The 23,618-nt window shown below is 41.4% G+C and overlaps 1 protein-coding gene across 7 annotated transcripts in view; it reads right to left on the bottom strand.

Moving 5' to 3' along the window:
- The window catches only part of rasgrf2a (Ras protein-specific guanine nucleotide-releasing factor 2a), a 47,586-nt gene that overhangs the window by 6,343 nt on the left and 17,625 nt on the right, over window positions 1-23,618 (bottom strand). For 3 of the 7 annotated variants that reach the window (XM_040007384.1, XM_040007387.1, XM_040007390.1), the window contains exons 3-19: window positions 22,833-22,980; window positions 22,502-22,591; window positions 22,171-22,424; window positions 21,724-21,803; window positions 19,083-19,276; window positions 18,288-18,397; window positions 16,438-16,556; window positions 16,185-16,348; window positions 14,561-14,624; window positions 14,329-14,456; window positions 14,161-14,243; window positions 12,056-12,304; window positions 11,778-11,870; window positions 11,186-11,694; window positions 8,577-8,702; window positions 7,776-7,865; window positions 3,292-3,398 (exon numbers count right to left, since the gene is read on the bottom strand). In XM_040007384.1, coding sequence (XP_039863318.1) covers window positions 3,292-3,398; window positions 7,776-7,865; window positions 8,577-8,702; window positions 11,186-11,694; window positions 11,778-11,870; window positions 12,056-12,304; window positions 14,161-14,243; window positions 14,329-14,456; window positions 14,561-14,624; window positions 16,185-16,348; window positions 16,438-16,556; window positions 18,288-18,397; window positions 19,083-19,276; window positions 21,724-21,803; window positions 22,171-22,424; window positions 22,502-22,591; window positions 22,833-22,980 — 2,608 coding nt within the window. Of the gene's footprint in view, window positions 1-3,291; window positions 3,399-7,775; window positions 7,866-8,576; window positions 8,703-11,185; window positions 11,695-11,777; window positions 11,871-12,055; window positions 12,305-14,160; window positions 14,244-14,328; window positions 14,457-14,560; window positions 14,628-16,184; window positions 16,349-16,437; window positions 16,557-18,287; window positions 18,398-19,082; window positions 19,277-21,723; window positions 21,804-22,170; window positions 22,425-22,501; window positions 22,592-22,832; window positions 22,981-23,618 lie in introns of all 7 variants that reach the window. The other 4 variants (XM_040007383.1, XM_040007388.1, XM_040007386.1 and 1 more) reach the window with 2 other exon arrangements.

Genomic DNA, 23,618 nt, shown 5'->3' with positions numbered 1-23,618 from the left:
TCAATGCTCTCTCTACTGGCAAGTTTTCACTGTCCAAATCCAAGTCCTTAACCTTTGATCTCTCCTGCTGAGGTATGGTAGCAAGCATAACTCGTCTGTTACTAATCTGTTGCTTGTTGGTGAACTTAAAGCCTCCTTAAGCACAGAGAGGACCAAATGCTTGAAGCTGCCTCCTCTTCAGAACCAATAGTGACGAGACAATCATCTACATAAAAACCACATAGAAGAGTGACTACAACCTCTAGTCTGAATTGCTGCCTGTTATCCTCTGTGCATTTCTCCAAAACAAAACTTACACAGCTTGGAAATGAGGTGCCTGTAAATCTGTACTGCCATTCTGCATTCTAACTGACCTGGTGTTGATGAACATTAAGGTAGAGTGAACATGGATCAGATTTAAGGCTAAAATGTTGGGTTCTGAGTCAGCATCTTAACATCTGCATGGGAGAGCCACAGGGCCACCAGAGAAATAACAGGTCCAAGTCAGCTGTTGGTACTTTGATCTGACCCGTGCTCACCTCTTTATAGTTGTCAATACCAGGTATGGTAAACAGGTGAATACAACTACCTTGCTCCTATAATGACGACACAGGAACAACACCAACACAGGGATATCAGATATACCTACTAATTAGACACATTATAACTCTAACATGCACTTTTGAAAACTTTACCAATGGTTTTTAATTTTTCTGTGTTCGTTTGTTTTTAAATTTCCCAGCATCTTTTACATCCCATTGGGGTACATTGCCATGATAACATAGACTGCAGGCCTAACTTCCTCCAGAGCAGGTTAGGGTCCAAAAAAGAAATGAAATTATGATCCATTAATTCTCTGTCTCACCATTCTTGGAAGATTCCTTAGACCTTACTGGATGGTTAGCATGAGGCTCTAAAGTACATTTCTCAAAAATAAATAAATAAATAAATGAGAACACTTGATCATTACAGTATAACACAAAGCCAACTTCAGGGGTAATAAGCTTTCCAGTTATGAAGCATAAGTCAATGTGAATCAATTTCACCCGCTTTGAAAATGATAGTGACCGTAGATGTCCTGGAAATGCAACAACAAAACAAACCCAAAAGTACTTGTCACTTTTTAGGCTCCTTTTTATCTGTTAAAGCTGCAATTTGCAGATAAGTGTTAACAATTAAGACCATGTTTTTAGGAAGAAGTAGCAGTTTTACACTGTTTACAATGTTGTTATAACAAGTTAGATGTGGCAAAGCATCATAAAAAATTAATAAAAATGTCTAGAAAATTACATCAAAACTATAAGGCCAGCAGTAGTAGCGTGTAAAAAGCCACAAACTGAACTGCCTTTTGTAGGATGATATTTAAAAAAAATTAAAGGTCATGGCCACATAACACTTAACCTAGGATCAACCAACAGAAGTTTACTTTCCAAGCTAAAATATTCAGTTGCAAAAATAGCATCTTATATAATGTAAAATGAAAATTATAATCTTTTCGCTACCCTGGGGAAGATGCTGACCTTTTTCCATGCTTCCTGAGTGGGAGACAAGACATGAAGAGCAAAAAGTACCTCCATGAGGGAAAAAAGTGACGGGAGAAAAGACACAATCAAAACAAACACAACAACAAACTCTTTCAGGTGGGCTGAGCAATGGTCCAGTTAGCCAGCTCTAGGTTTCTTATAAACTTTCTAGAGCAAATGAGTCATTACTTAGGTCACATTTACTTACATGGCTGACTTTTTTTATTGTCAGCTATATACATACAAGGCAGCAGCACAGTATTATTCTTGGTTAGATGCTCAGCATGAAGTTCCTCCTCCCACTTTGGGTTGAAAAGTAGCTTCTATGGACAACATTGTTTTAAAAACTTCTTCATGGAGATGACAAGAGCCATGAAGGCAACATTTATCTTCAGTATAATTGCTACCAATTTCTACTACCTTAGCTTTATAGAGAACACCTAAAGTCCAGCTCTTCATTCTGTTAATGTGGTAAAATCTTTCTGTCATGATGGGTCCAAAATGCTTGATGATTCAATGGCAACAGATCTACCGTGTCACTTCTCTCTGCAGTGGCAATAAAACGTCTTTATTCAGCAGGTCTCTTCCTCCAAAGAAGCTTTAATAGAATGGACGAAACTGACTAATACCACTTTCACCCCTCACAAATGAAGCAAAAGTGGTTTATTGCACCATGCACTAGGGCTTGCTGTTATAGCTTGCTTTTATATGTTATAGCATATTATATTTATATATATATATATATATATATATATATATATATATATATATATATATATATATATATGTCAAATTTACAGATCGAGGCAAAATTCTTAGCCCCCCCTATTTTGAATTTTTGTCAAATTCAAAATAGTATAAAAACTTCAGCAACTGTAGTTTCAAAGAAGGCAATCACTAGAGCCCTGGACAAGAGTGGACTATAAGGGTGCAGATGTCTGCAGAAGACACAGCTTCAAGCCAGTACGCGAAGGACAACCTGGAGACCGATTTTGCATACTGGAAGTGCATTCTTAGGTGAGATGAGAAGAAATTATTGCGTTTTTTGCCTATACAGATGCTGCCATGTTTATAGAAAGAAGAGAGAGGTTTCACTCCCATAGTGAAACACACTAGTATTATGCTGTAGGGATGCTTCAGTGCATCTGGAAATGGGAATCTTGTCAGTGTGGAAGAAATCATGAAGACAGAAGGATATGTAAAGATTTTGAATGAAAACTTCCAGCAGTCAGCAGGAAAACTGGGTCTGAGTTGTTGCTTTATCTACCAAATTGCTAACGACCCAAAACATACACTGCTCCTGATAAAGAGCTATCTCCAGAAGATCAAAGGTCCATAACGCCTTTCCCTAAAAATTAGTTTGGCAATTAGCTTAACTTTAATGTGTGTTGGACCATATGTTCTCAACTAGTGTGAAGCATGCAAGGAGTTTTGCAACTATGTTTCCAGCTAATGAAAACACATTTTAAAATACCACATTACTCTTAATTAAAAACAAAAAGGTTTTCATTAGTCACTTACATGCTGATAGTTTTTGTTATTTAGCTTTTGCTTGTTTTAATGACACCATCAAAGACTACCCATGTACAGCTGCATAAATATTTTTGCATAAATATTAAATATATACGCAAGACAAGAAGACTGCTGTCTGGGGACTCCTGTCTCTACTACCCAGAGTTCTCAACTATACAGCTACAGTGACATTACACAGGAACAACTATTTATACTGAAACAGAAAATCACCAGAGTCCTTAAATAGGTAAATTTATAACTTAACTGGAGGACTTACCTGGGAATGCTTAGAAACCCAGTGGCGCAGCACATTGAGAACTCTGTTAGTAGCAGCTCTGCGGATGATGAATTCTTTGTCACAGGCTTTCTCAGAATTGTTAAAACCTAGAAGGACAAAACAGAGATCATGGCCATTAAAGATGTTATGTCAGGCAACATTTATTATTTTGGTATCAAGAGAATTTTCATGGTCCTTTCAGGGTTTGGCTTTAATTTTAATTTTAAGTTACTAGCACTACTCAACCTACTCATAAATGTGTATATGTATATATGTGTGTGTGTGTGGTGTGTGTATTTTTTTTAAATACATATTTATTTTTGGCTCTTAGCTTTTACTGACAATAAAGCAGAGGGAATGACATGCAGTAAATTTCCAAGGGCAGAGTTGAACCTGCACCTGTCCAGTAGGTAGCCTTATAACATATAAGTGGCCCATTCAACGAAATGAGCTATATCCGCACCAAAACAGCAGAATTATTTACAAAAAATGGAGAAGACAATAAATCATAAAGTGTTGCTAAAGTTTACAAGGTGCAAAGGTTAATACTGGTGCCACTTGTAAGAAATTAATAATAAGCCTTAGGGCGTCTGGGGAGTCCCTAGGGACGTTTTCCCTGGAGGGCCTAACCCAGGGGATGTGGCCATGACCTAGTTAGGGGCTCTGGTGGCTCTTAGATGGTGTTTTCCTTGTGGCTGCGTACAGCGGAGATGGGGGAGGGTCTGTGCTGGCGGACGTTGGTTACTGGCCTGGTAGCCTGGCTGCCCCTGGGTGGGTCCGGGATGGGCGTGGAGGCTTGGGGGTCTGGGGGTGCTCCGCCCCCGGTCTGGGGTGCTGGCTGGGCCTTGGGGGCTTGGGTCCTGGCTGTTGTGTCGCCGGAGCTGTGGGCGGGTGGGTGCAGGGGGGCTCAGCCCCAGTGCAGGGTACCTCTGGTGCATCGGCCCAACTAGGGGGCTCTCTAACTGGTGGGGAGGCTGTTATATCTTTGCAGGTGGTCTCCTCTCTACAGGAGCTCACTCTGCAGGTGGGGGAGATATATAGGAGAGGTAGAGAATGAACTCAACCTGGGTGTCTATTGTCTTGTGTAGTTTGGGAGATGATTGGATGATGGGATGGGTGCAGTTTTCTCTGGGGTGGAGTCGGGTGGGCTGGGCGGTGCTGCTGCTGCAGGCCCCGGTCCGGATGGGCCTGGGCCCCCTTGCCCTGGTGGGTTCCAGAGTGTGGGGGTGCCTACTGGGGTCAACGGGGGAGCTGGCCCCAGTAGGCCGCTTGCCCCTCCCTTTCTTCCCTCCCCATCCTCAGCTGCCTCCCTTTTCCCGCTCTACCACACCTACCCACCCACACACGCAGGGCTTGGGGTGCAGGTATGTCACCAGGGTGCAGGGGAGGCACTCCCCCTCTGTCCCCTTCTGGCCGCCTGTGCCTCAATTTTATTCTGCAACCTAGACATCCACATTACTCACACTCTCACATAACACATACATATAGGGCCTTGGGGGTGGGCACGTTTTATAGCATCCAGAGGATGGTTGGTGTATTCCAACCCACCTCTGGCGCTGGTGCCCTACCCTCAATTTTAAATGCATATAGACACTGAGGGTTTTCGGGAGGAGCCGTGCTGCTCTCTGATAGGAAGCAGGAACCATGCTCTCCTGTGTTTTAAATGCGCTTTAGAACAGCACACAGCAACACTACATATGAGCGGGCGGAGGGAGGTTTGGGGTCTTCACTCACCCCGGTTCTGTTAGCCGTCAGGGCTGGGGGCTGGGAGGAGGTGCTGGCCGTCAGACTGGGTTCTGGGATGCGGGGCCTCCCTGCTACTGCAGATAAGGAGGTGGTCCACTTGCCTCCACCCCAGCGAGAAGGGTCACATCTCCTGGGTCTAGGTGCGGCTTGCACCTCTGAGGGCGGGGGTACCTGGACCTGGGATATAGAGTATGTTTGGGGAGTGTGACTGTCTGTGCAGTGTCTATTTGTGTCTGTCTACACGTTGGGTGAGTGCCGAGTATTTGGTTGTGTATATGGGGGTGGCAATGCACGTTTGTGTCCGCGTGCGCCTGTTCGTCTGTGTCTATATGTCAGGTTGGGTCTTAGACTCAACCTCTCTGGGTACATCTCGGGCCCTCCAAAGTACGGAGGCCTATCTCCCCTCACCACACTCCCTGCCGGTGGCTGATGCCCAGACGTTGGTGTGTTGGTGGTTCTTGTTGACTGGGGCTGGGTGCTCATGTATGTACCGGCTCACTCCTGGTGGCCAACTGGCGGGGCCTGGCGCCTGTGGCCCGGCTGGGCCCCTTCCGGGGGGTGGGGTGCCCTCAGGCCTCTGGGCCGGAAGCTCGGTCCTCTCTGGCACAGCTGGCTGCCGGCAGAGCCCGTGGGCACGCCACTGCAACCCCCTCTGGCCTCTGCTCCGTAGCTGCTGGGTGACCTCTCGTTTGGGGCTCTACTCAGCTCTTCCCAGGAGGGTGGCACGGTTCCCCCCCTTTGGTGGTCCTCCTCGGGTCCTCGTACTCTGGGGCCTCTGGATGTCTGGGGCCTGGATCTCCTCCATACCTGCTTCATGCCCTGGGGGACGGGGCTATGGCTCCCCACACTCCCTAGCAGATCGTTACATGGAGAAACCTTTGGAATACAAGCATGCTGATCCACACAGGTGTGCACACAGGTGTACACACGGGTGTTCACAGACACGGACTACACCTTTCTTGGCTGCTGCCTCAAAGCACATTGTGCGCTGTCTATCTTGCGTGCTGCACAATAGCGTTTAATATTTAGTATTAAACTGTTATCTACTGCTAGCTAGTTTATTGTGATGGTGCTGTATTTATTATGTTGCTCTTTTTTTGTTTGTTTTCGCTTCTGTTTTTTTTTCTCCATACAGGTGATCCAGGTGTTTTGTTTGTTTTTCTTTCTTTCTTCACCCCTTTCTCACCGTCTCTTCTCCCCTCTGTTTTTCTTTCTCTCCCTCTCTTTCTTTCTTTCATTCTTTCTCCCTGTCCTATCCCCCTGTCATTTCTGTCCCGTTTGTAGCAACCGAAAATAAAATAAAATAAATACATAATTATAATAAAGGTCAATCAAATGGACCAATATGGCAAGGCCATGATGATCCACTTGGTAAAATAAATCCGCTTGGCATCTTTCTTGGCCTTAAGACAACAATTCTGATGGCTAAAGATCCAAACGGGACAACAAAAAAAAAGAAAAAAAAAAGAAAAAGAAATTAATAATAAGCCAATAAAACAACAACAACATTTCCAGTTATATATATTTTTTCTTGGACTCTAATAGAGTACCTTTGCATGATTCATTTATTGATGCATATTTGTCTTATACTGGGCCTTGGTGAAGCTCCTCAACTTTCTAAAGCAGGGGTCTCAAACTTAAATGAGCTGTGGGCCACTGCTGACACTGTCATCTTTATTGCTCAAGTAGTACAAAAAGCAAACAAACAAACAAGAAAACACCCACAAATATTTCAACAAACAACAAACAAATCCTCCCTAACAAAAAGTAACGGGCTAAATTGCATTATTTTTCTTCATGTCAATATACGGGCCATGAGCAGAGGTGATGTGGGCCATGAGTTTGAGACCCTTGGTCTAAAGGAAACAGTTTATTTCAATTTTCTGCCTCCAAAAAATTAGGTTTTGAAAACTAGGTAGCCACATCAGTGTCTGACTTCACAAATGCACTTCTGGAAAAATCGTCAAAAATCCCCATAAACACTCTCTTTAACCTTGTGGGAAGCCATCCCAGAATTGCTGAGGCTACTATAGCTGCAAAACATGGGTCGACATCATATGAAATCCTATGGATTCAGAATAGGATATCACTGAAGTTCATGAGGGTGTGAAGTCAGACCAGTGAATATTTTTGGCAGGATAGTGTTTCTACTTTCCGTGACATCATAAAGAGCCAGAGTAGAAAAAAAAACTCCCTCAAAATGCCTGAGTTTGTTTCCTGAGGTTTGGGCTCACAGAGTTTCTTTACAATCATATTTATCTCATAATTTGGAACCCTGGGAATGGAATATGAGCATTCACCAGTGTAACAGTATATAAATGTCAAAAAACAAACAAAGGCATAGTACTATTAAAAATGGAAGAGTATTAGAACTTTGAGACTTTTACAATCAAATACATCATCACAACAAGGCGACTGCACATACATTTTAACTAATAAAAGTTTGTAAATATAGGCTTTTAGCTACTGTTTTTAAAATCCTGATGGAGTCCCGAGACAAATAAATAGGGTCAACAATTTCAATATCCTCTGAATCAAAGTTTTTTTTACCTTCTGTATAACATTTTTGAGTACCAGAGTAGAAGCTGTGAATTTCTAAGCACTAACGTTTTTGCAGCAGATGATTTGAGCCCATCATTACATCTAGCAACCTCTTAATATTAATTTAAATGACACCAAAGCAACAGTTCCCTTCCTCTGGTGTGCATCTTTGGATCTTGATGAGTTGACATGCTCACCCTGGGAGCTGCTATGCCCAGCAGCAGCAGTGGCGATTGCAAAAGCTGAAGCTGGTGACATAGAGCAGCGAGAGGTCTCCCCTGATGTAACTGCAAGGAGTGAAAAACATTAAAAACAGCAAGAAAAAGAGAGCCTGCTCGCTTTACACAGTCTGTTATAAATAATGTGTAAATATGTTTGTGTTATTGGTAATCATCATATTATGAGGACATAAATCTGTTTACATAGTCATCTCATGTGAAAGTTGTTTGGCATGGGGACCAAAAAGAAAGTCACCAAAAATAAAATTATTAAACAAATATAAGTGGTGTTGTGAAGGTACCTGTGGGGTTTCCACAGCTCTTCACACACAGTACCAGCGTACACCAGCAACCAGTGTAATGAGCAATCAAACCTCAAATCAGGAAAAATTACTATAACTATAAAATTACAATAGAAGTGTAACTGGTAGGGTTTACACCTCTATTGTCAGCCACCTTGACCATTAAAAGGGGTCTGCCTCAGCTGCCATGCTGCCATACTCAGATCCCAACATTTTTGAAACATCTTGCTGCCATAAAATTTAAGATAAGCTAATATTTTTCATGAAATAATAAAATGAATCAGTTTAAACAAATATATTTTGAAATATATGAAAAAATAAAACCATGTTTAGTGTACTCATTGTTTTCCATGCCTCTAGAGCCTTTAGAAAATTGTGTGTGTGTGTGTGTGTGTGTGTGTGTGTGTGTGTGTGTGTGTGTGTGTGTGTGTGTGTGTGTGTGTGTGTGTGTGTGTGTGTGTGTGTGTGTATTTGGTACCTCCCGATTGACGGTAGCGGAGATGCCTCGGTGTTGAAGGCGAGCGGCAGGGGGATGTGTCACCTGGCTCACTGGTAGCTGGTGACTCAGGAATGAATTTGTCCAGGGATACTGACTCCAGGACAGCTGTTAAGGAATATACTGCATGTAACATCTGAAACAAGTATTGGAGCATTTTTTAATGAGTATACAGTACTGAGGGTAGAAAACAATCACGTGGGAGTGTAAAACACACAGAGAACAAAAGTAACTTAAAATATTATTAGGGACTCTAAATATCAAGCACATGCTGAAAATAAGCCATCTCCTATCTAAGATTAACAAGTTAACTGAGCCGCCAAGCAATCCCAAGTGACATGGACCAAACACAACCCCAATTACTGTTACACTGGTAACCTAGTCTCTTAACCCTTTGAGATCTATGATGACATAGATTTCAAAGGCCCTAACCCTAACTGTATTCTAAACATACATTTAGGAGAAACTTTTTTTGAAAACAAATGTGTGTACTTTATGATGTGCATCAGAATGATTTCTTTCTTTGCTGCCTGACTCCTAAGACTGGGGAAAACAATGTAAGAAAAACCAAAAATGATATTCTGATTAACAGGGATAATGAGGGGATTAACAGCTTGAACCTAGTCGTGACAGTACTGAAGTTTGTGTTGTCTCTGATACAAAACGTTTCCTAGTCCCTAAGACCCCCCCCCCCCCCCTCCCCCTTGTTCTGCTCTGCAGTGTTAGTAATCTTTTCAAGGCAGCATATAAACCTGTTCTCTGCCTGCTGCAGGTTCAGGATAGAATGGTCCTCCAGTTTGCAGTGAAACCCCAGAGCAGAACAAGGACAGTCATGGCCACCTATAATCCAAGACACTGGAACATGGGTCAAGAGAGACTGTAGAGGCAGTTAAGTGACATCAAAGACCACCAAAAAAAATTGCTGTGTGACCCAGTGTTTTGAGTTTCCTTGTATTTTGATATTCATTGTTTATGTTTTAGTCTCATTTAGTTAGCTAAAGCTCATTCTATTTTGCTTAGGTTGCCATGTTAGTTCTTTGTTTATTAGGTTCCCCTTGTGTCTTCACCCCCTGTGTTTAAGTCTCCCTAACCGTTCATGTGTTTCAGTCTTTGTCTCCCATCTCCTCCTCTTGTTTACACGTTTTCCCCTTGTGACCCATTCCTTCTGTCATTTGTTTTCCCCCCAGTCATCTTGTTCTGTTTGTGCTTATGTCCCTGTGTCATCTCCAGCCCCTTTTCCCCTCTGTATGTTTTTACAGTGTTCATGCTCCTTGTCTGTCCACCATGTTAAGTCCGCGTCTTAGCCTGTCATGTGTTTCATGTCTGCGTGTCCTATGTTGTCAAGCTCATGTCATGTCATGTCATAAAACAGGAATATAACGGGTTATGTTCCTGTTTTAGTTTGAAGAGTTGTGGTGTCCCATGTTCATTCTGTTTAGTTTCACTTCCCCTGTGGTGTCATTATTCTAATCAGCTCCATGTGTTTCTACTATGTTTAGTTTTGCATCAGTTTAGCTTGCCCCTTCGTTTGCACCTTTTTATTAGCCTCAATAAACGGCTTGCCTTTTGTTAATTCAAGTGACGTTCCACATTCCGTTTTGTCTGCATTTGGGTCCATTATTCCCTCAACACACAGTCAGCTTCCGCCTGGCTGTGACAAAAAAAAGCAACCTGCCTGCTGGTAGGGAAAAACTAGATATAACAAGGCCAGTGGCTTACTGGTTTGCTGTAAAAATAAAAGTGAAGGTTTACAAAATAAAAGTGTGAGGACTGTCTACTAGTAAATTGATCATGGTCTCAGACAACCCTAAAATGCTAAACATGCTAAACCATTAATATACCCCCCCCCCCCCCCCCCCTCCACCCACCCACCCACCCAAGAAAAGTCTACATGGAAAACACTTTGATGGTAGGAAAAAAAACATGTCTGCATTAATTGTACAGCTCTACATATCTTTTGTGACAGTTTAAAGAAATCGTACCGACAGTTAGAAAATTATAATTGTTATTATTTTTAATCTAAAAGGCTCCACAGATAACTAAGCTCTGTGTTCAAAAAAGAAAGCAACCTTCAAATGAACACCAGACAGAGTGTTCATGTGAATGATTGAACTTGTGGATTACAAGCTGCTCTTCTGACTGCTATTGGACTTTGGAGAGGGTCAATAGCAAAGTAGAAAGCTCTCTTTATCTCCTTATTGTCATTCTCTTCCTTGTTGTTTGTTAGAGATTTTCTGATCTAATGCTTCAGTGCTGTTTTTATAGTGAGCAGGCTGTCAGCTGTAGCCAGATGGTGATGTAAGAGCACGATTATTCCTGTGTTGGGTAATGGTGACCCATTTATGTCTTTCACTGAGTCTGTTTAGGTGGGCAAGCCTTATCAGGAATAAATGAATGATTAGAGGAGAAAAAGTTCATTAGAGGAGAAAAATGTAAGACTACTTCTGAAACAGATGATACTAATTTTTAAACATACTTGTTTTTAATGTATTATTTCATACTAGTTGACTCTCAGGCATGTGCTTACAAATGTGTTGATATAGGGGTCTCACAGAGTGTGACTCATATGTCTTTGTATTGCAGATACCCACCCCTGCGGAAGCTGCGCCTCAGCTTCCCACAGAAGGCATCAATGCGAGGCAGCTCTCCACTGGCATCCTCCCCTGCAGCTGGACTCAGCTCTGGGGAACTAGGACCACGGCTGAGATCCAGCGGTGCCTTGGTGGAGACAGGGGGTGGTGAGGATACCCCAGAGGCCTGGGGGAGGCTAGGAGACCTTGTGGCGGTGGGTGGAGGGGAGGAAAAGCCAGAGGGTGCTCTGGTAGAGCCAGGTGGAGGAGAGGCGATGGATGGGCTGTGACTAGAGGTTGGGGAGTTGGCTGCAGAAGAGGAACGAGTGGTGGACAGGTCTAGGGCTCCTGTTTTCACACTGATAGGGGAGTTCAGGGAGAGCTTTCGGCAATGCACAGGGGAAGCGGTACGAGAGGGGATGGACAGAGGAGGAGGAGAGGAAAACTTGCGGCACAGCCTTGGTGATTTGTTGTTCAAAGGGTCAGTTCCCCACACGCCCTGGTTGGTTGCAAAGAAGAGCTCCAGGGATCTAAGAGAAAGGAAACTAGCTGATGTGCAGTGCTTGACAAGAACACACTCAAATGATTCACCAGTCCTACTGAGGGTCTTTACTTGGACTGGTCCAGTGCAAGCTGTGTGATCTTCAGACTGTAGTCAGGACAGAGTGACATGATGGACAGACGGTCACATGAATGTTGCTCAATTCTGGGGCAGTGACAGAACAAAAAGAGCATGGAAAAAGGAAGGAATGAGGAGGATGAAAGGAGCAACACAAAATGTGGAAATGGAAAGACGTGCTGCAGGCAGCTATACGTGCTAAACATGAAGGGGGGGAAATACATAGAGGATTCATGAATATTTGGATGCCTGTTACAAATGATGACATGTACCTTACAGGTATGGAGGTGAACGGCTTCTTATAGATGTCAGCCAGCTTGTCGATGACCACAGTAGCTGTGGTGAAGATCCTGTAAGTATGGAGGAATGTGTTGAGGAAATCTATGGAGAGGAAGCGCAGGTCTGTCAGACGCTCTAGCAAGCGCTCCACACTGGCGTATCGGATCTGCGGGACTTTGCAGGAGTTGAGCGTTTTTGAGAAGCAAATGTCAACATCGTCTTTATGCAGTCGAGCATCAGACCTTCAGAAAGAAAATACCACAGTCAGGTTAAATCAGAATGTTTAGGGGGGTTAATCAGCCATAGTGTTGTGCAGCCCTGGTGTTCTCCCATATGCAGCTGCACAGACTGACTTTTTCCACCAGAAAAACACCCAGCATGAAGCAGCAGCTTAAACCATATATTATCTTTCATAGGATCTGTAGTTGATAATATATGTGCTGCTTTTGAGAGATGACAAGCTGTTCTGTTTGTTCAGAAGTTGGAAGCGAAAGAAAACTTAGATGTGCCTAAAGACCCCATAACAACTGCCAAGACACTAGTGAGTAATTTAGCCAAGTTGGGAATTGTAGTTTTGAAGAAGACTATCTCTAGAACCCTGCACAGGAAGGGAGAGGAGAGACCATCAAATCTGTATCTGCTTGACAGATTTGTCAAAGAAGAATAAGCTGGGATTGCTCAGGAGACGTGTGAGACTTCTTGAAAACTACAACAGATGCTGCAGGCTGTTCTCCAGCATTTCTGGTAAAATTTCCATTCACTGAATATTAAAACAGTTAGATGATGAAAACAAAACGGAACACTAAAACATATATTTTAACGAATAACTCCTCATAGTCAAGCTTTTTTTATTTATGTCCATACCTAATATTCATCTTAACCTGGGTTGTTAGGTCATGTCACCCACGGCACTGACAATGACCATGGATGGTATAACAGAGGACTAAGTCAGGCACATAGGATTTTATGTAGAACAGTCGAAGGGAGTCATACTTAGTGCTATCAGGAGGTGAGGTGAAGGAAGGCCAGACATTACAGCAGAGGTGAAAGTTCAGAGGAAGACATGCCAGATTTTGAGGACAGTGAGCTTGGGCAAAATGAAAACCTCCTAGGTCGATATGGACAAGGACAGCTCTGGAAGATAAGAGTGTGTGTGAATTGGAATTAACAAGTTCTTATTTCCCTTTCTAAACATGTCTAAAACCTTCAGAGCCCTAGACTGCAACCTGGGTGCCTCAAAAACTGGTCTTCTCCAGAGTGTTTCACCTTCCAGTTCTAATGTCTGGCCTTCCTCCACAACATCTCTTGACAGCTCTGGGTCTGGGTCTCCTACCACAATTTCACCCTTTCCTCTATTACCCTATTTCTGAAATCCTACCAAAACAAAGTTTAGGCTCTCAAATTGAAGAAACAATTAGATTTTTAGCAATAGAATCACAATATCTGAAAACGATGATCACTTAAAAAAAAAAAAAAAACTGCAATTCCTGTTATTGTTAAAACAGAGTTCATATGCGTTGGTACCCCAACCCCCACAAATGTGGCATCAATAGAAAGCCCAGGATGTCCTCTTGAGGATGTTAAGAATATACTACATGATGACGTGAAAGTCTGGTTCATTTCATATTCTATTTCAATTGTCATTGCAAATCTTAAGAAATCAGGAATGGTTCAAAACTTTAGCACAGTACTGTTAATTTAAAGATACAACATCTCACTGCTAGATTCTGTAAGATTGCAAACTGCAGTCAACAAAGTATAGGCTTTTTTCCCCTATAAAACTGGCTCTGGTAAATCTTTGTGAAAGAAGTCCAATATGAGTCAATGACTCAGTTAAGTTCACTTCCATTCAATGGTAGCAATACTGAGGTGAATTGTTGAGCATATACTGAACTTTTCTATCGGACATGTGCTTCTGTTTTTGCTGTTAGCCAGCGTTAGTGAAACTTTCTTTGAAGTAGTTCTAACATTGTTAAACTCCCAAAATAAATTCAAAGTTGTACAACCAATTCTTCTTTTTATGACCATGACAAATATATAAACTTCCAACTACGACTGTAGTTATTTATACTGCACTTTTTCACTCATTTTTTCTTACTTGATCATGTGTGGCACAGAAACTTTGGAGTTTTCCTCAAACACGCTTGTCATCAGGCCGTTGCATCGGATATTATCAATGCACTAAAACACAAAGCAGAAAAAAAAGCATGAAACCTTGCCACAGGTAGGTAAATTCAATTCCATCTTTGTACCATTGACTTCTTACCTGGCTGATATCACTTGTCCAGGCAGCTTTCTCCTGGCGGGAAGGAGCCAGGAGAACAATGGAGAAGGACTGACCATCAGGAGGCTCAACCACAATTTTAAACTCCAGATGGTTAAATCCTTGACTTGCTGCATTGTCGGAAATAACAAACAACAAAACAAAACATTAGTCGCACCTCAGTTGAGCTATTATGCATGGAAAAAGGAAATAATGACTGAAGAAAGACACTCACGGTCTTCATCAGTGGCATCCAGTTCCTCAATCAGAGTACACTCGATCAGGGACAACATTCCTCCCTGCTGTTATTGGAAGAAAAAACACAGCTTAAGTTAGTTATGTCACTTTTTATTTAGAAGAATATTTCCCAAAGGAAGAGGGAAAAGCAAAGTAAAAATTCAAAATAATCGTTAATTTTATAATATGAACATTTCTAAATAAAAAATTAGGAAGCAGCTGATTGCTGTTTTTAACATTTCCTCAAATATTCCTCAAATATCCTTGAAAGGATAAAGAGCTGGTCCAGTGTACTGCATCCAGGACAAAAACTGGATTGTTCCTCCTATATTCAAAGTTCAACTAATCTACATCCTCTCTTCTCTAGTACGGTGGCATAGACCTTCCAAGAGAGGCTGAGTAGTGTGAACCCCTATAGTTGGAGCAGATCCTCTGGTCTCCCTTCTTAAAGAGAGGAACCACCACCCCAGTCTGCCAAATCAGAGACGCTGCCCCATAGCTCCAGACAGTATTTCCAGAACCCCACTGGTTTGGCCAAAATCACCATGGCAGGGACCAACCACCTTGCAGCCACAGCTCCTTGCTACAGCCTCAGCAATGGAGGTGCTGAACAATGTCCATTTGGACTCAATGTCCCCAGCCTCCCTTGGAATGCTTTTGAAGTTCAGCAGGAGGTGGGAGTTATAGATCTCACAGATCAGGGCCTCTGCCAGGCGTTCCCAACACACCCTCACAATATATTTGGGTGTGCCAGGTCTGTCCAGCATCCTCCCCCATCACCTGATCCAACTCACCACCACAGCTCCTCTCTTCACCCAAGTGTCCAGAACATGCAGCTGCAAATCTGATGATGCAATTACAATATTAATCATCAACCTGCGAACTAACATGTCCTGGTACAATGTGCACTTAGAGACATCCTTGTGTTCTCTGCAAATAACAGAGAAGGCGATCGTGGCTCAAGATTTGGGAGTTCGCCTTGTAATCGGAAGGTTGCCGGTTCGAGCCCCGACTTGGACAGTGTAAAGCGCTTTCCTCAGGGACTAGTAAAGCGCTATATAAATACCGACCATTTACTAGAAGTCTGTGGCTTGGATCATATAGATATGGTTTGTATCAGACAGATAGCAAACTGAGGGGCTACACCAAAGCCTGGTGTAAGTTAAAAATATTTTTAAGTATGAATCATGGAAGATTCCAATAATAAAAATGTTGAGATGGGAATTAGCATATGTTTCCTTTAATATTTTTCCCTATTATCTTAAATCACAAGACCGTTATCTTTTGTGTGTGCTGATGCAAAAACAGAGCAAGGAAGGCATTCAAGTTTTCTGCTTTGATGGGAAATAAAATTCATGAACATGCTAACCACAATGGAACCAAGATGGCTCCTTTTAGTTTTAATTTTGCTCATTTTAACCTTGAAAAATGGTATAATTGTTGAACCTTTAAAGACCACCAGTTGGCTTTTACTATTGTTTTATTTTTGATATTATGCTTAGTGGTTTAAAACTTTTAATGCATCAGTGCTGGTTAGGTCTACCTTAGCAAAGAGTTTTCAAACCAAAGGGCACTGCCCACTGAATAAATAAAATGCAAAGTTGTGAACAGGTGAAGCTGACCTTGAGCAAGTGAAGCTTCCCTCCCGATGTTCGGGTACAGATGAGGAAGTGTTTGGTAAAGAGAAAACATTGTCGCTCTCCTTCCTTCCTCAGTGAGAGAGAGCCCAGGCGCACCTTACTGAGAACACCCCGTTCACTGCTGGATGGTAAATGGATGAGAGAACCTGCCCACAAACAATGAGAATGAGTAAACTGATTAAGAACTGGAATAACATGACTTGGTAAAGCATGAAATACAAAGACAGAAGCTCACCTTGTCTGACGAAAGTTTGACTTGTGTCTAAAAGGATGTCACAGCCCTCTACAATCATCCTTTCAATGGCCAAATTCTTCCTGATGTTCTCTGTGTCGCTGACTTCATCATGTATCATCCTGCCAAAACAAACAATGATGGATGGACAATGGATGTTCTGGTCTGCTAGTCATGCTCTTTAAAAATATTTTCCTTCATGGCTAATGTTAGTGTGCCTAGGTCTAGTTTTTATTTTGTTTGTTTATATTTCTAGCGCCCTAAGTTCTTTAGTATCTCCTGATTTCCAGTCTTAGGTTCTGTTTAATATGCCTTTCCTTTATTCAGTGTTATGCCTTTTTCATGTCTCTATCTCAGTGTCAGGTCTGCATTGCCATTCTACGTCCCATGTTAATATTTTCAGTTTTGCTTCCCCTTGGTCTTGTCATGTTCGATTACTCCCAGCTGTGCTCTCCTCCTGTGTCTAATTTCCCTCGTTATCACTCTCTGTATTTAAGCCCTCTGTTTTCCTTGGTCTATCTATGATTGCCATCATTCTCTGCCGTGTGTTGTGTCTGCCAGCCTGGCTGCTAGTTATTTGTTTTCTCAGTTTAGTCAGCTTTTTGTTTTGTTTGTTTTTTTTTGCTGTGCCTCCACGTTTGCCTCCAGAAATCTGCATTTTGGGTCCTCTACTCCTGCCTGCTGCACACAGACCATTACACCTAAAGCCTGTTGAAAGCTGACTATAACGAAGAGTAGACATCAACCTAATTCAATCCATGAACTCAGGTTTGCCTACAGCAATTTCATAGAAGTCCAAAGATTACACAGCCAGACATCCATCAAAGCTTAACATATAAACCTCCAAAATTTAAAATAATTCTAATTGTACTGGTTTCTAATCCAAAATGTTTTTAAAGCTTGTTTGTAGCTTGACATTACAGGTTGATTTGGTTGCCTGGCCCAAGTATTACTCCTAAACTTTTAAATTAATTTATTTCTGATCTATAAGTATTGAATAATTATTCCATAGTTTACTTACGAGGAACACACTGATACAGTTTTTTGGGTTTGTTTTTTTCCTAGAAGGTTTTGCTGTTATATTACTGACTACATCATCAGCATGCACTTCACACGCTGCTTCTTTGGAGGTGTCTGATAAATCAGAAATATATGGGTTTCTCTCACAAAATTTAAACCTGCAGATTCCCATTTTGCAGTTTTTAAAGAATAATTGCAAACCATTACCTTTAATACACTGCTCTCAGGATTAAAACAATGTCTTAAAATAGCATTCTTGTTCTGAGAAATGTAACTTTTTAAAGCAACAACATGACTCACAGTACTCCTACTACTTAAACAACATCTAGAGATTGCTTAACTTCTGTTAGATGGCGTGTTGCCATTTCACTTAAGTAGCTTGGTAGATACTTGTCTTTCATTTCATTTTCCACCTAATTATTGCCAGCATAAAATCTTTACCGTTCTCCTTTCAATAGCCACTTTGTTTCTAATATGATATGAAATCTAATATGGGGTAATTGTTTCTATATAATGAAGAGTTTAAGAACTTTCACTACTTTTCAAACACTGTTGTTTTTTTTTCTTTTCTTTTTTTGCACGCTCTAGTCTAGTGCACTGTCACTTTTCATGTACTACATCAGTACTGAGGCTATTGAGGCAGTTATGTGCTGCAGGTGAAGCCAATTTTAAGCAGAACACTGGTAACTCATGTTTATGTGGTTCATATAAACCTCAGAAACCAAATAACTGATTCAAGCTAACCATATTATTATTATTATTATTCAACAACAGTCTGAGTACTTAATCAATACAATCATTTTCTTAAACTGTATTCATAAGCACACACTCACTTTGACAGTTCCTCCAGTTTGGATTTGGCAAACTCAAGACTTTTGCGCTCCACATGCTCATGAGGTGTGTGCGCCAGCAGCTCGTGGAGAGTTCTGATGTAACGGGGAATCTAAAATGTAAAAAAACCCATGTGACTATTTGTGAAATACACACAGCACTTCTGTAGGAATTTATTGTAAATGGTTAAACCATGAAATCCCATCCAAGCTATTCCAAAAAAGTTCCGAATGGGAAATTAACTTTTTTAATAAGAGACTGTGTGAAAGATCCACCACAGACCAAACCATGTACTCATGCTTTTCAGCATCTATTATTAATACGGTTGCATTACACTTCAGACGGCTGCAGCTTTGCAGCCACACACAACAACACCAACACTGCAGGACCTAGTTCAGCCTTTAAGCCGACGAGGCGTGATTGCAGATGCCGCTCAGGTGTCTGCCTCCCCTGCAGTGGCACTGCAGACCACGCCCCACCACAGACTGAAACGAAGATATTAGAGATCTTTGTGAATGATGAAAAAACAAAGTTATTTAGATTAATGCAAATAAATTTACTATCCTGCCATTTGAGCTCATACACAGTATATCAGTATATGAGGGCAAATATATCAGGTCAAGGCATTTAAAAGTAACCATGTTATATGACTAAATATTATACTTTGACTATATAACGCTGTCTTTATTTATTGTATCATCAGTGTTTGTTGCAAATTATTAAGCCTTGCAGTTAAGCATATTACATAGTTTTTATAACAGCAGCTAATGGATTACATTGTTTAATGTAAAAAGTACCTGAAGCATTGGATAAGTGAGGAATGTCTCCAGCATCCGACCCTCACAGGCCGCGTTGGATTCATACTGTTTCAGCAGCTTGTCAAAGTCTCTGTTCTGTTTACAGTTTGCCAGCACCTGAAGACTGTACTGGTGGTTACGCACAAACTCCTGGTAAATGTTCAGCATAGGCAGTAGAATGTCAAACAGGTCCGCTGGGTGTCAAAAAGAAGTTTAAAAGACAACATCATTGAAGGTTTTCTAGATTTTATTAAGCTTAAAAAAAAAAAAAGATCACATGTAAAAATCCAAGATGTATATTTAACCTCCTAGGACCTGGCGTCCACATATGTGGACATCACATTTTGGGTTGTCTAGACCCAAATACTAAATTTTGCTCTACAAGGGCATGATACCCACTTACGAAGACATTATACTGCCACTGTTCTATCGAAATTTAAAACAAATGTCCTCAATTGTGGATCTCATTTTTCTCAGAAACAAAAATCGGGTAGAAAAAAAAAATCTGGTAATTCTTTGTTTTTACATCCCAATATGTCCAAATATCAAAGAGAAATTAAAAATGCATGCCACAGAAGAGTTCAGGCCTTAGGAGGTTAAATCTCAAACCTGCATACTACACAATGTATTATCAAAAGGTTGTTCTACTATAAAAAGCAAAAAAACAAAAAAGTGATTTATAATAATGGGCCACTTTATTTGTGGCCCACACATATCTACTTCATACAAATCATAATGCAGCAATTCAGTGCATTTATCAACGTGACCATGGTCAAGAAGACCTGCTAAATTCAAACAATGTATTGAATAAGCAAGATTTAAGTGACTTGATGCGTGGTATGATTATTGTCTGCAAACAGGCTGCTTTGAGTATTTCACACACTGCTGATGCACTGATATTGTTCTACATAACAATGTCTAGGGTTCATGGAAAATGGCCAGTGGAGAACATATCTGGCGCGATGCAAAAATATCTTGTTGATGACTTCAAAATAGAATGGCCAGACAGCTTCAAACTGATAGTAAGGCAACAGTAACTCACCTTGTTACAAACAAGGTATTTCTGAAATCTGAACACACAACACATCAAACCTTGAAGCAGATGATCTACAGCAGCAGAAAACCATACTGGGTGTTAGTCTTGTCAGTGAAGAACAAGAAAGTGAGCCCCCACAATTCACACAGGCCATCTGTCCTGCCATCTATCATGTGCCATGTTCAGGCTGATGATGGTGGTGTTCAGGATGGTTTCTTGGCACACTGTGGGCTCCTTAGGACCACAGCCTGCTTCAGTACTTTTGGTAACCCTGTTCATCCCATCACATTACATGTTTAGTTCAATGTACTAGAAATGGCCTCCACAATCACCAGATCTCAGTCCAATAGAGCACCTTCGGGATTTGGTGAAAACGGGAAACGTGCAACCAGCTGCATGCTGCTATTGTGTAAATGTGAAAATCTCAGAGGAATTCCAGCACTTTGTTGAATCACTGCCATGAAGAATTAAGGAAGTTCTGAAGGCAAGCGTAGGTCCAACCCACAACTAGACAGGCACACCTGATAAAGTGATCAGTTTGGTTGATCTCCCTTTCAAGTTATCTGTTCAAGCATTCCTGCATCAATCCCATGTCTTCTGGTAATTTGCAGATCGATCCCTGTTTGTCCCATTCTGACCAAAACAAAAATCCATTAAACAATCTCATTTTGCATTCACCTAAAAAAAAAAAAAAACTTTGCAAATAATCCTGCTCCTTTGATATGCTATGAGCAGGCACCTGATGACACATGCTGCACTTTAGTTCATTTGCACCAAAAGCTCTTCCTCAGATGCCTTAGGATGTAATAGTAGAAGTTTGCATTCATTAATGGTGAACAACCCAGTGAATCTAACAAAGAAACCATTAACACGCTCCCGGTGAAAGCTCCTGCTGGCTTCATGTTTCCAAACTTAAAACTTCTATTTGTTTTCTGTCTTGCTGTCAGAAACTCAGTTCTCATCATTAGCCTTGACCATGGTAAATGAAAAATGGACAGATTCTTGTACAGCACTTTCTACTCTACCACTCAAATATATAGAACATGTCTAACTCACCCATTAACACCGGCACTTTTTTCCATGCTTTTTCTACCCACGTGCCTTCTATCCAATCAAGATTTCAGACAGCAACTTGGGGTGGCTGTAGCTCAGGAGGTTGAGTAAGTCATCTACTAATTAGGAGGTTGGTGGTTCAATCCCTGACACTGCTGCAGTCTACATGCCAAATATTCCTGGGCAAGATGCCATTCCTAAGTTGCTCTTCAGTGCATCCATTGGACATATGAATGTTTGTGTGAATGTTAGACAAAAAGCACTTGCATTAAAAAAGTGCTTGACTGAATGAGGCAACTTGTTGAGTACTCAGGAAGTGCAGAAAAGAACCAGTTCATTTATCATGTACCACTCTAGTCTACTTCCACAGACCACCCTGTTCTATGCAAGCAGTCAGAAAGCTCCACTGGAAGCTTTGATACACAAGGAGATGAGCTACATGTAAATCAGAGGTGTTTTTTTTTTTTTGTTTTTTTTGTCTCTATACATGTAGTAGTAGAACCTTCTGACCACAGCTTATGTTAAAAAAAGTGCAAGCTTGGAAACACTCACCCAGAACTAGAGTAGGCCAGTTGGCAATTCGGGCCTTCAGACCTTGATGGAAGATTTCATGCAGAAACATGATGGTCTCACTACATAGCGAGAGAGAGGGAGAGGGGGAGAGAGAGAGAGAGAGAGAGAGAGAGAGAGAGAGAGAGGAGTGAGTTCAATTCACCAAGAATGAGTTTAGTAGTATAACTATAAGGCCAGGAAGGCCGCAAGAAGGATCTAGGTTTGGTGCGTTACACCTAGACAGTTTATAGAAGCCGTTTGCTAACCAGGCTGGCAAGTGTTAGCTGATGACTTACTACATTCTCATATTTGTTCAGAAATCGATGTGTGACATCAGTATTTTATATCTAGTATATAGTTTATTACAAACTTTATTATAAACTATTACAAACAGCTGAAATACAGGATTTGTGTGAAAAGTTACGCAAAACAAAAAAAGAGTTGCACCTGTTGAGGAAGATGCTGCTAACATCATCATGGCGAATGGGAGGTTTCTTGGAACTGGCGGCCATGCGGAGCGGCCTAAGGAAGCAATTCACCAGGATGGAAAGCTGGTGCACGTATTCTGTCTCTGCTTCCACCATGTTGAACACAATATGGTTCCTCTTCCTCATGCTCTCAGCGTGAGGGGAACAGATATAGTCCTGGACAATGATTTTCCACTTCCTCCGACACAGCCAGCCACGCATGAAACTCTGCACCTGTATAGCCATTGCACACTAAGTTTCTCTCACAACCTTGTCTCTCTACATTTTAATATGCAGTTACAATTCTTTACCATTTTAATTTTTTTAATATCGGGGTCTTCCTCGTCTTGGTTGTTCTGGTGCGGCTGCATCCTTTCCTTGGCTTTGTTCAATACTGTAATCTGCAACAACACAACAACAGCGTCCATATGAAAAAATGTGCAAACAAAATATAAAACATTCATGGGAACATTTTAAAAGGAAAAAAAAAAAAAAAAATCCCAAATAATAGGCCCCAGAATCAGTGGAGTCCTGCTGTGATTTAATTTAGGAATCTGCATGCTTTGATTTTAGAGTGCATGTGGGTGCCTGTGTGTGACAGTATGTGCATTTATGTAGCCATGCAGATGCACTCATGCATACTTCTGCTTTGAGCCTCTCAATCTCTGTGTCCTGGTCCTCCAGCTGAGTACGAAGCTGATTGGCTGCAACCTTCTCAGTCTCCATGATCTGGACCAGATGGATGTACTTCTGCATCAGGATGTCACGTTCAATGATGATGTCAGAGTAGCTAAAAGGAGCACAGGAGGACAGTACTGAAGTCGGTTAGTTTGGTAATTTAACATGTACAGAGAGCTTTGTGTGCCAATTTGTTTTAGTTATAGACTTAAACGAATGATCAGGCAGTAACCTGATATTATTGACACCTGCAGTAATATGTCATTGTGGGCAAGTAGAGGCATACTTTCTACTGAATGTTACACTAAAAATAGGAAAGACACAGAAAGTGAGACCAGAGAAAAACAGAGGTCGAGTTACGAGATCAAGTCTGTGATGTAACCAGTGCAGCACTACAGCACCAGTGTGACCTAAATGTGAACCGCTGCGAGCAGAAAGAACACACACTTGCACACAAATGCACACAGGCATGTTAAACAAATATGGAACAACATGAGGTAGTAGTGTCAAATCTGCATAAACACACAAAAAGAGCAGAAGGTAGAGTTTGAGTCGCACTTTTCAGCACAGCACATTTTCTCACAAAAAGTGTAGGAACAACAAGATGAAATTGTGGAACATTTTTACTACAAGATAATAAGAAGGAAAAGATTTTCATTGTAGTGGAAGGTAGTGAAACAAACAGCATTATCATGTACATACATATTTCATTACAAATAAAGGCCCTGTGTTGTCAGTTTTACCATCAAA

The sequence above is a fragment of the Simochromis diagramma genome, unplaced genomic scaffold (assembly GCF_900408965.1).
Source record: "Simochromis diagramma unplaced genomic scaffold, fSimDia1.1 OVJJ01000682.1, whole genome shotgun sequence".
NCBI classification, from domain to species: Eukaryota; Metazoa; Chordata; class Actinopteri; order Cichliformes; family Cichlidae; genus Simochromis; species Simochromis diagramma.
This window is presented reverse-complemented; position numbering and strand designations above follow the sequence as displayed.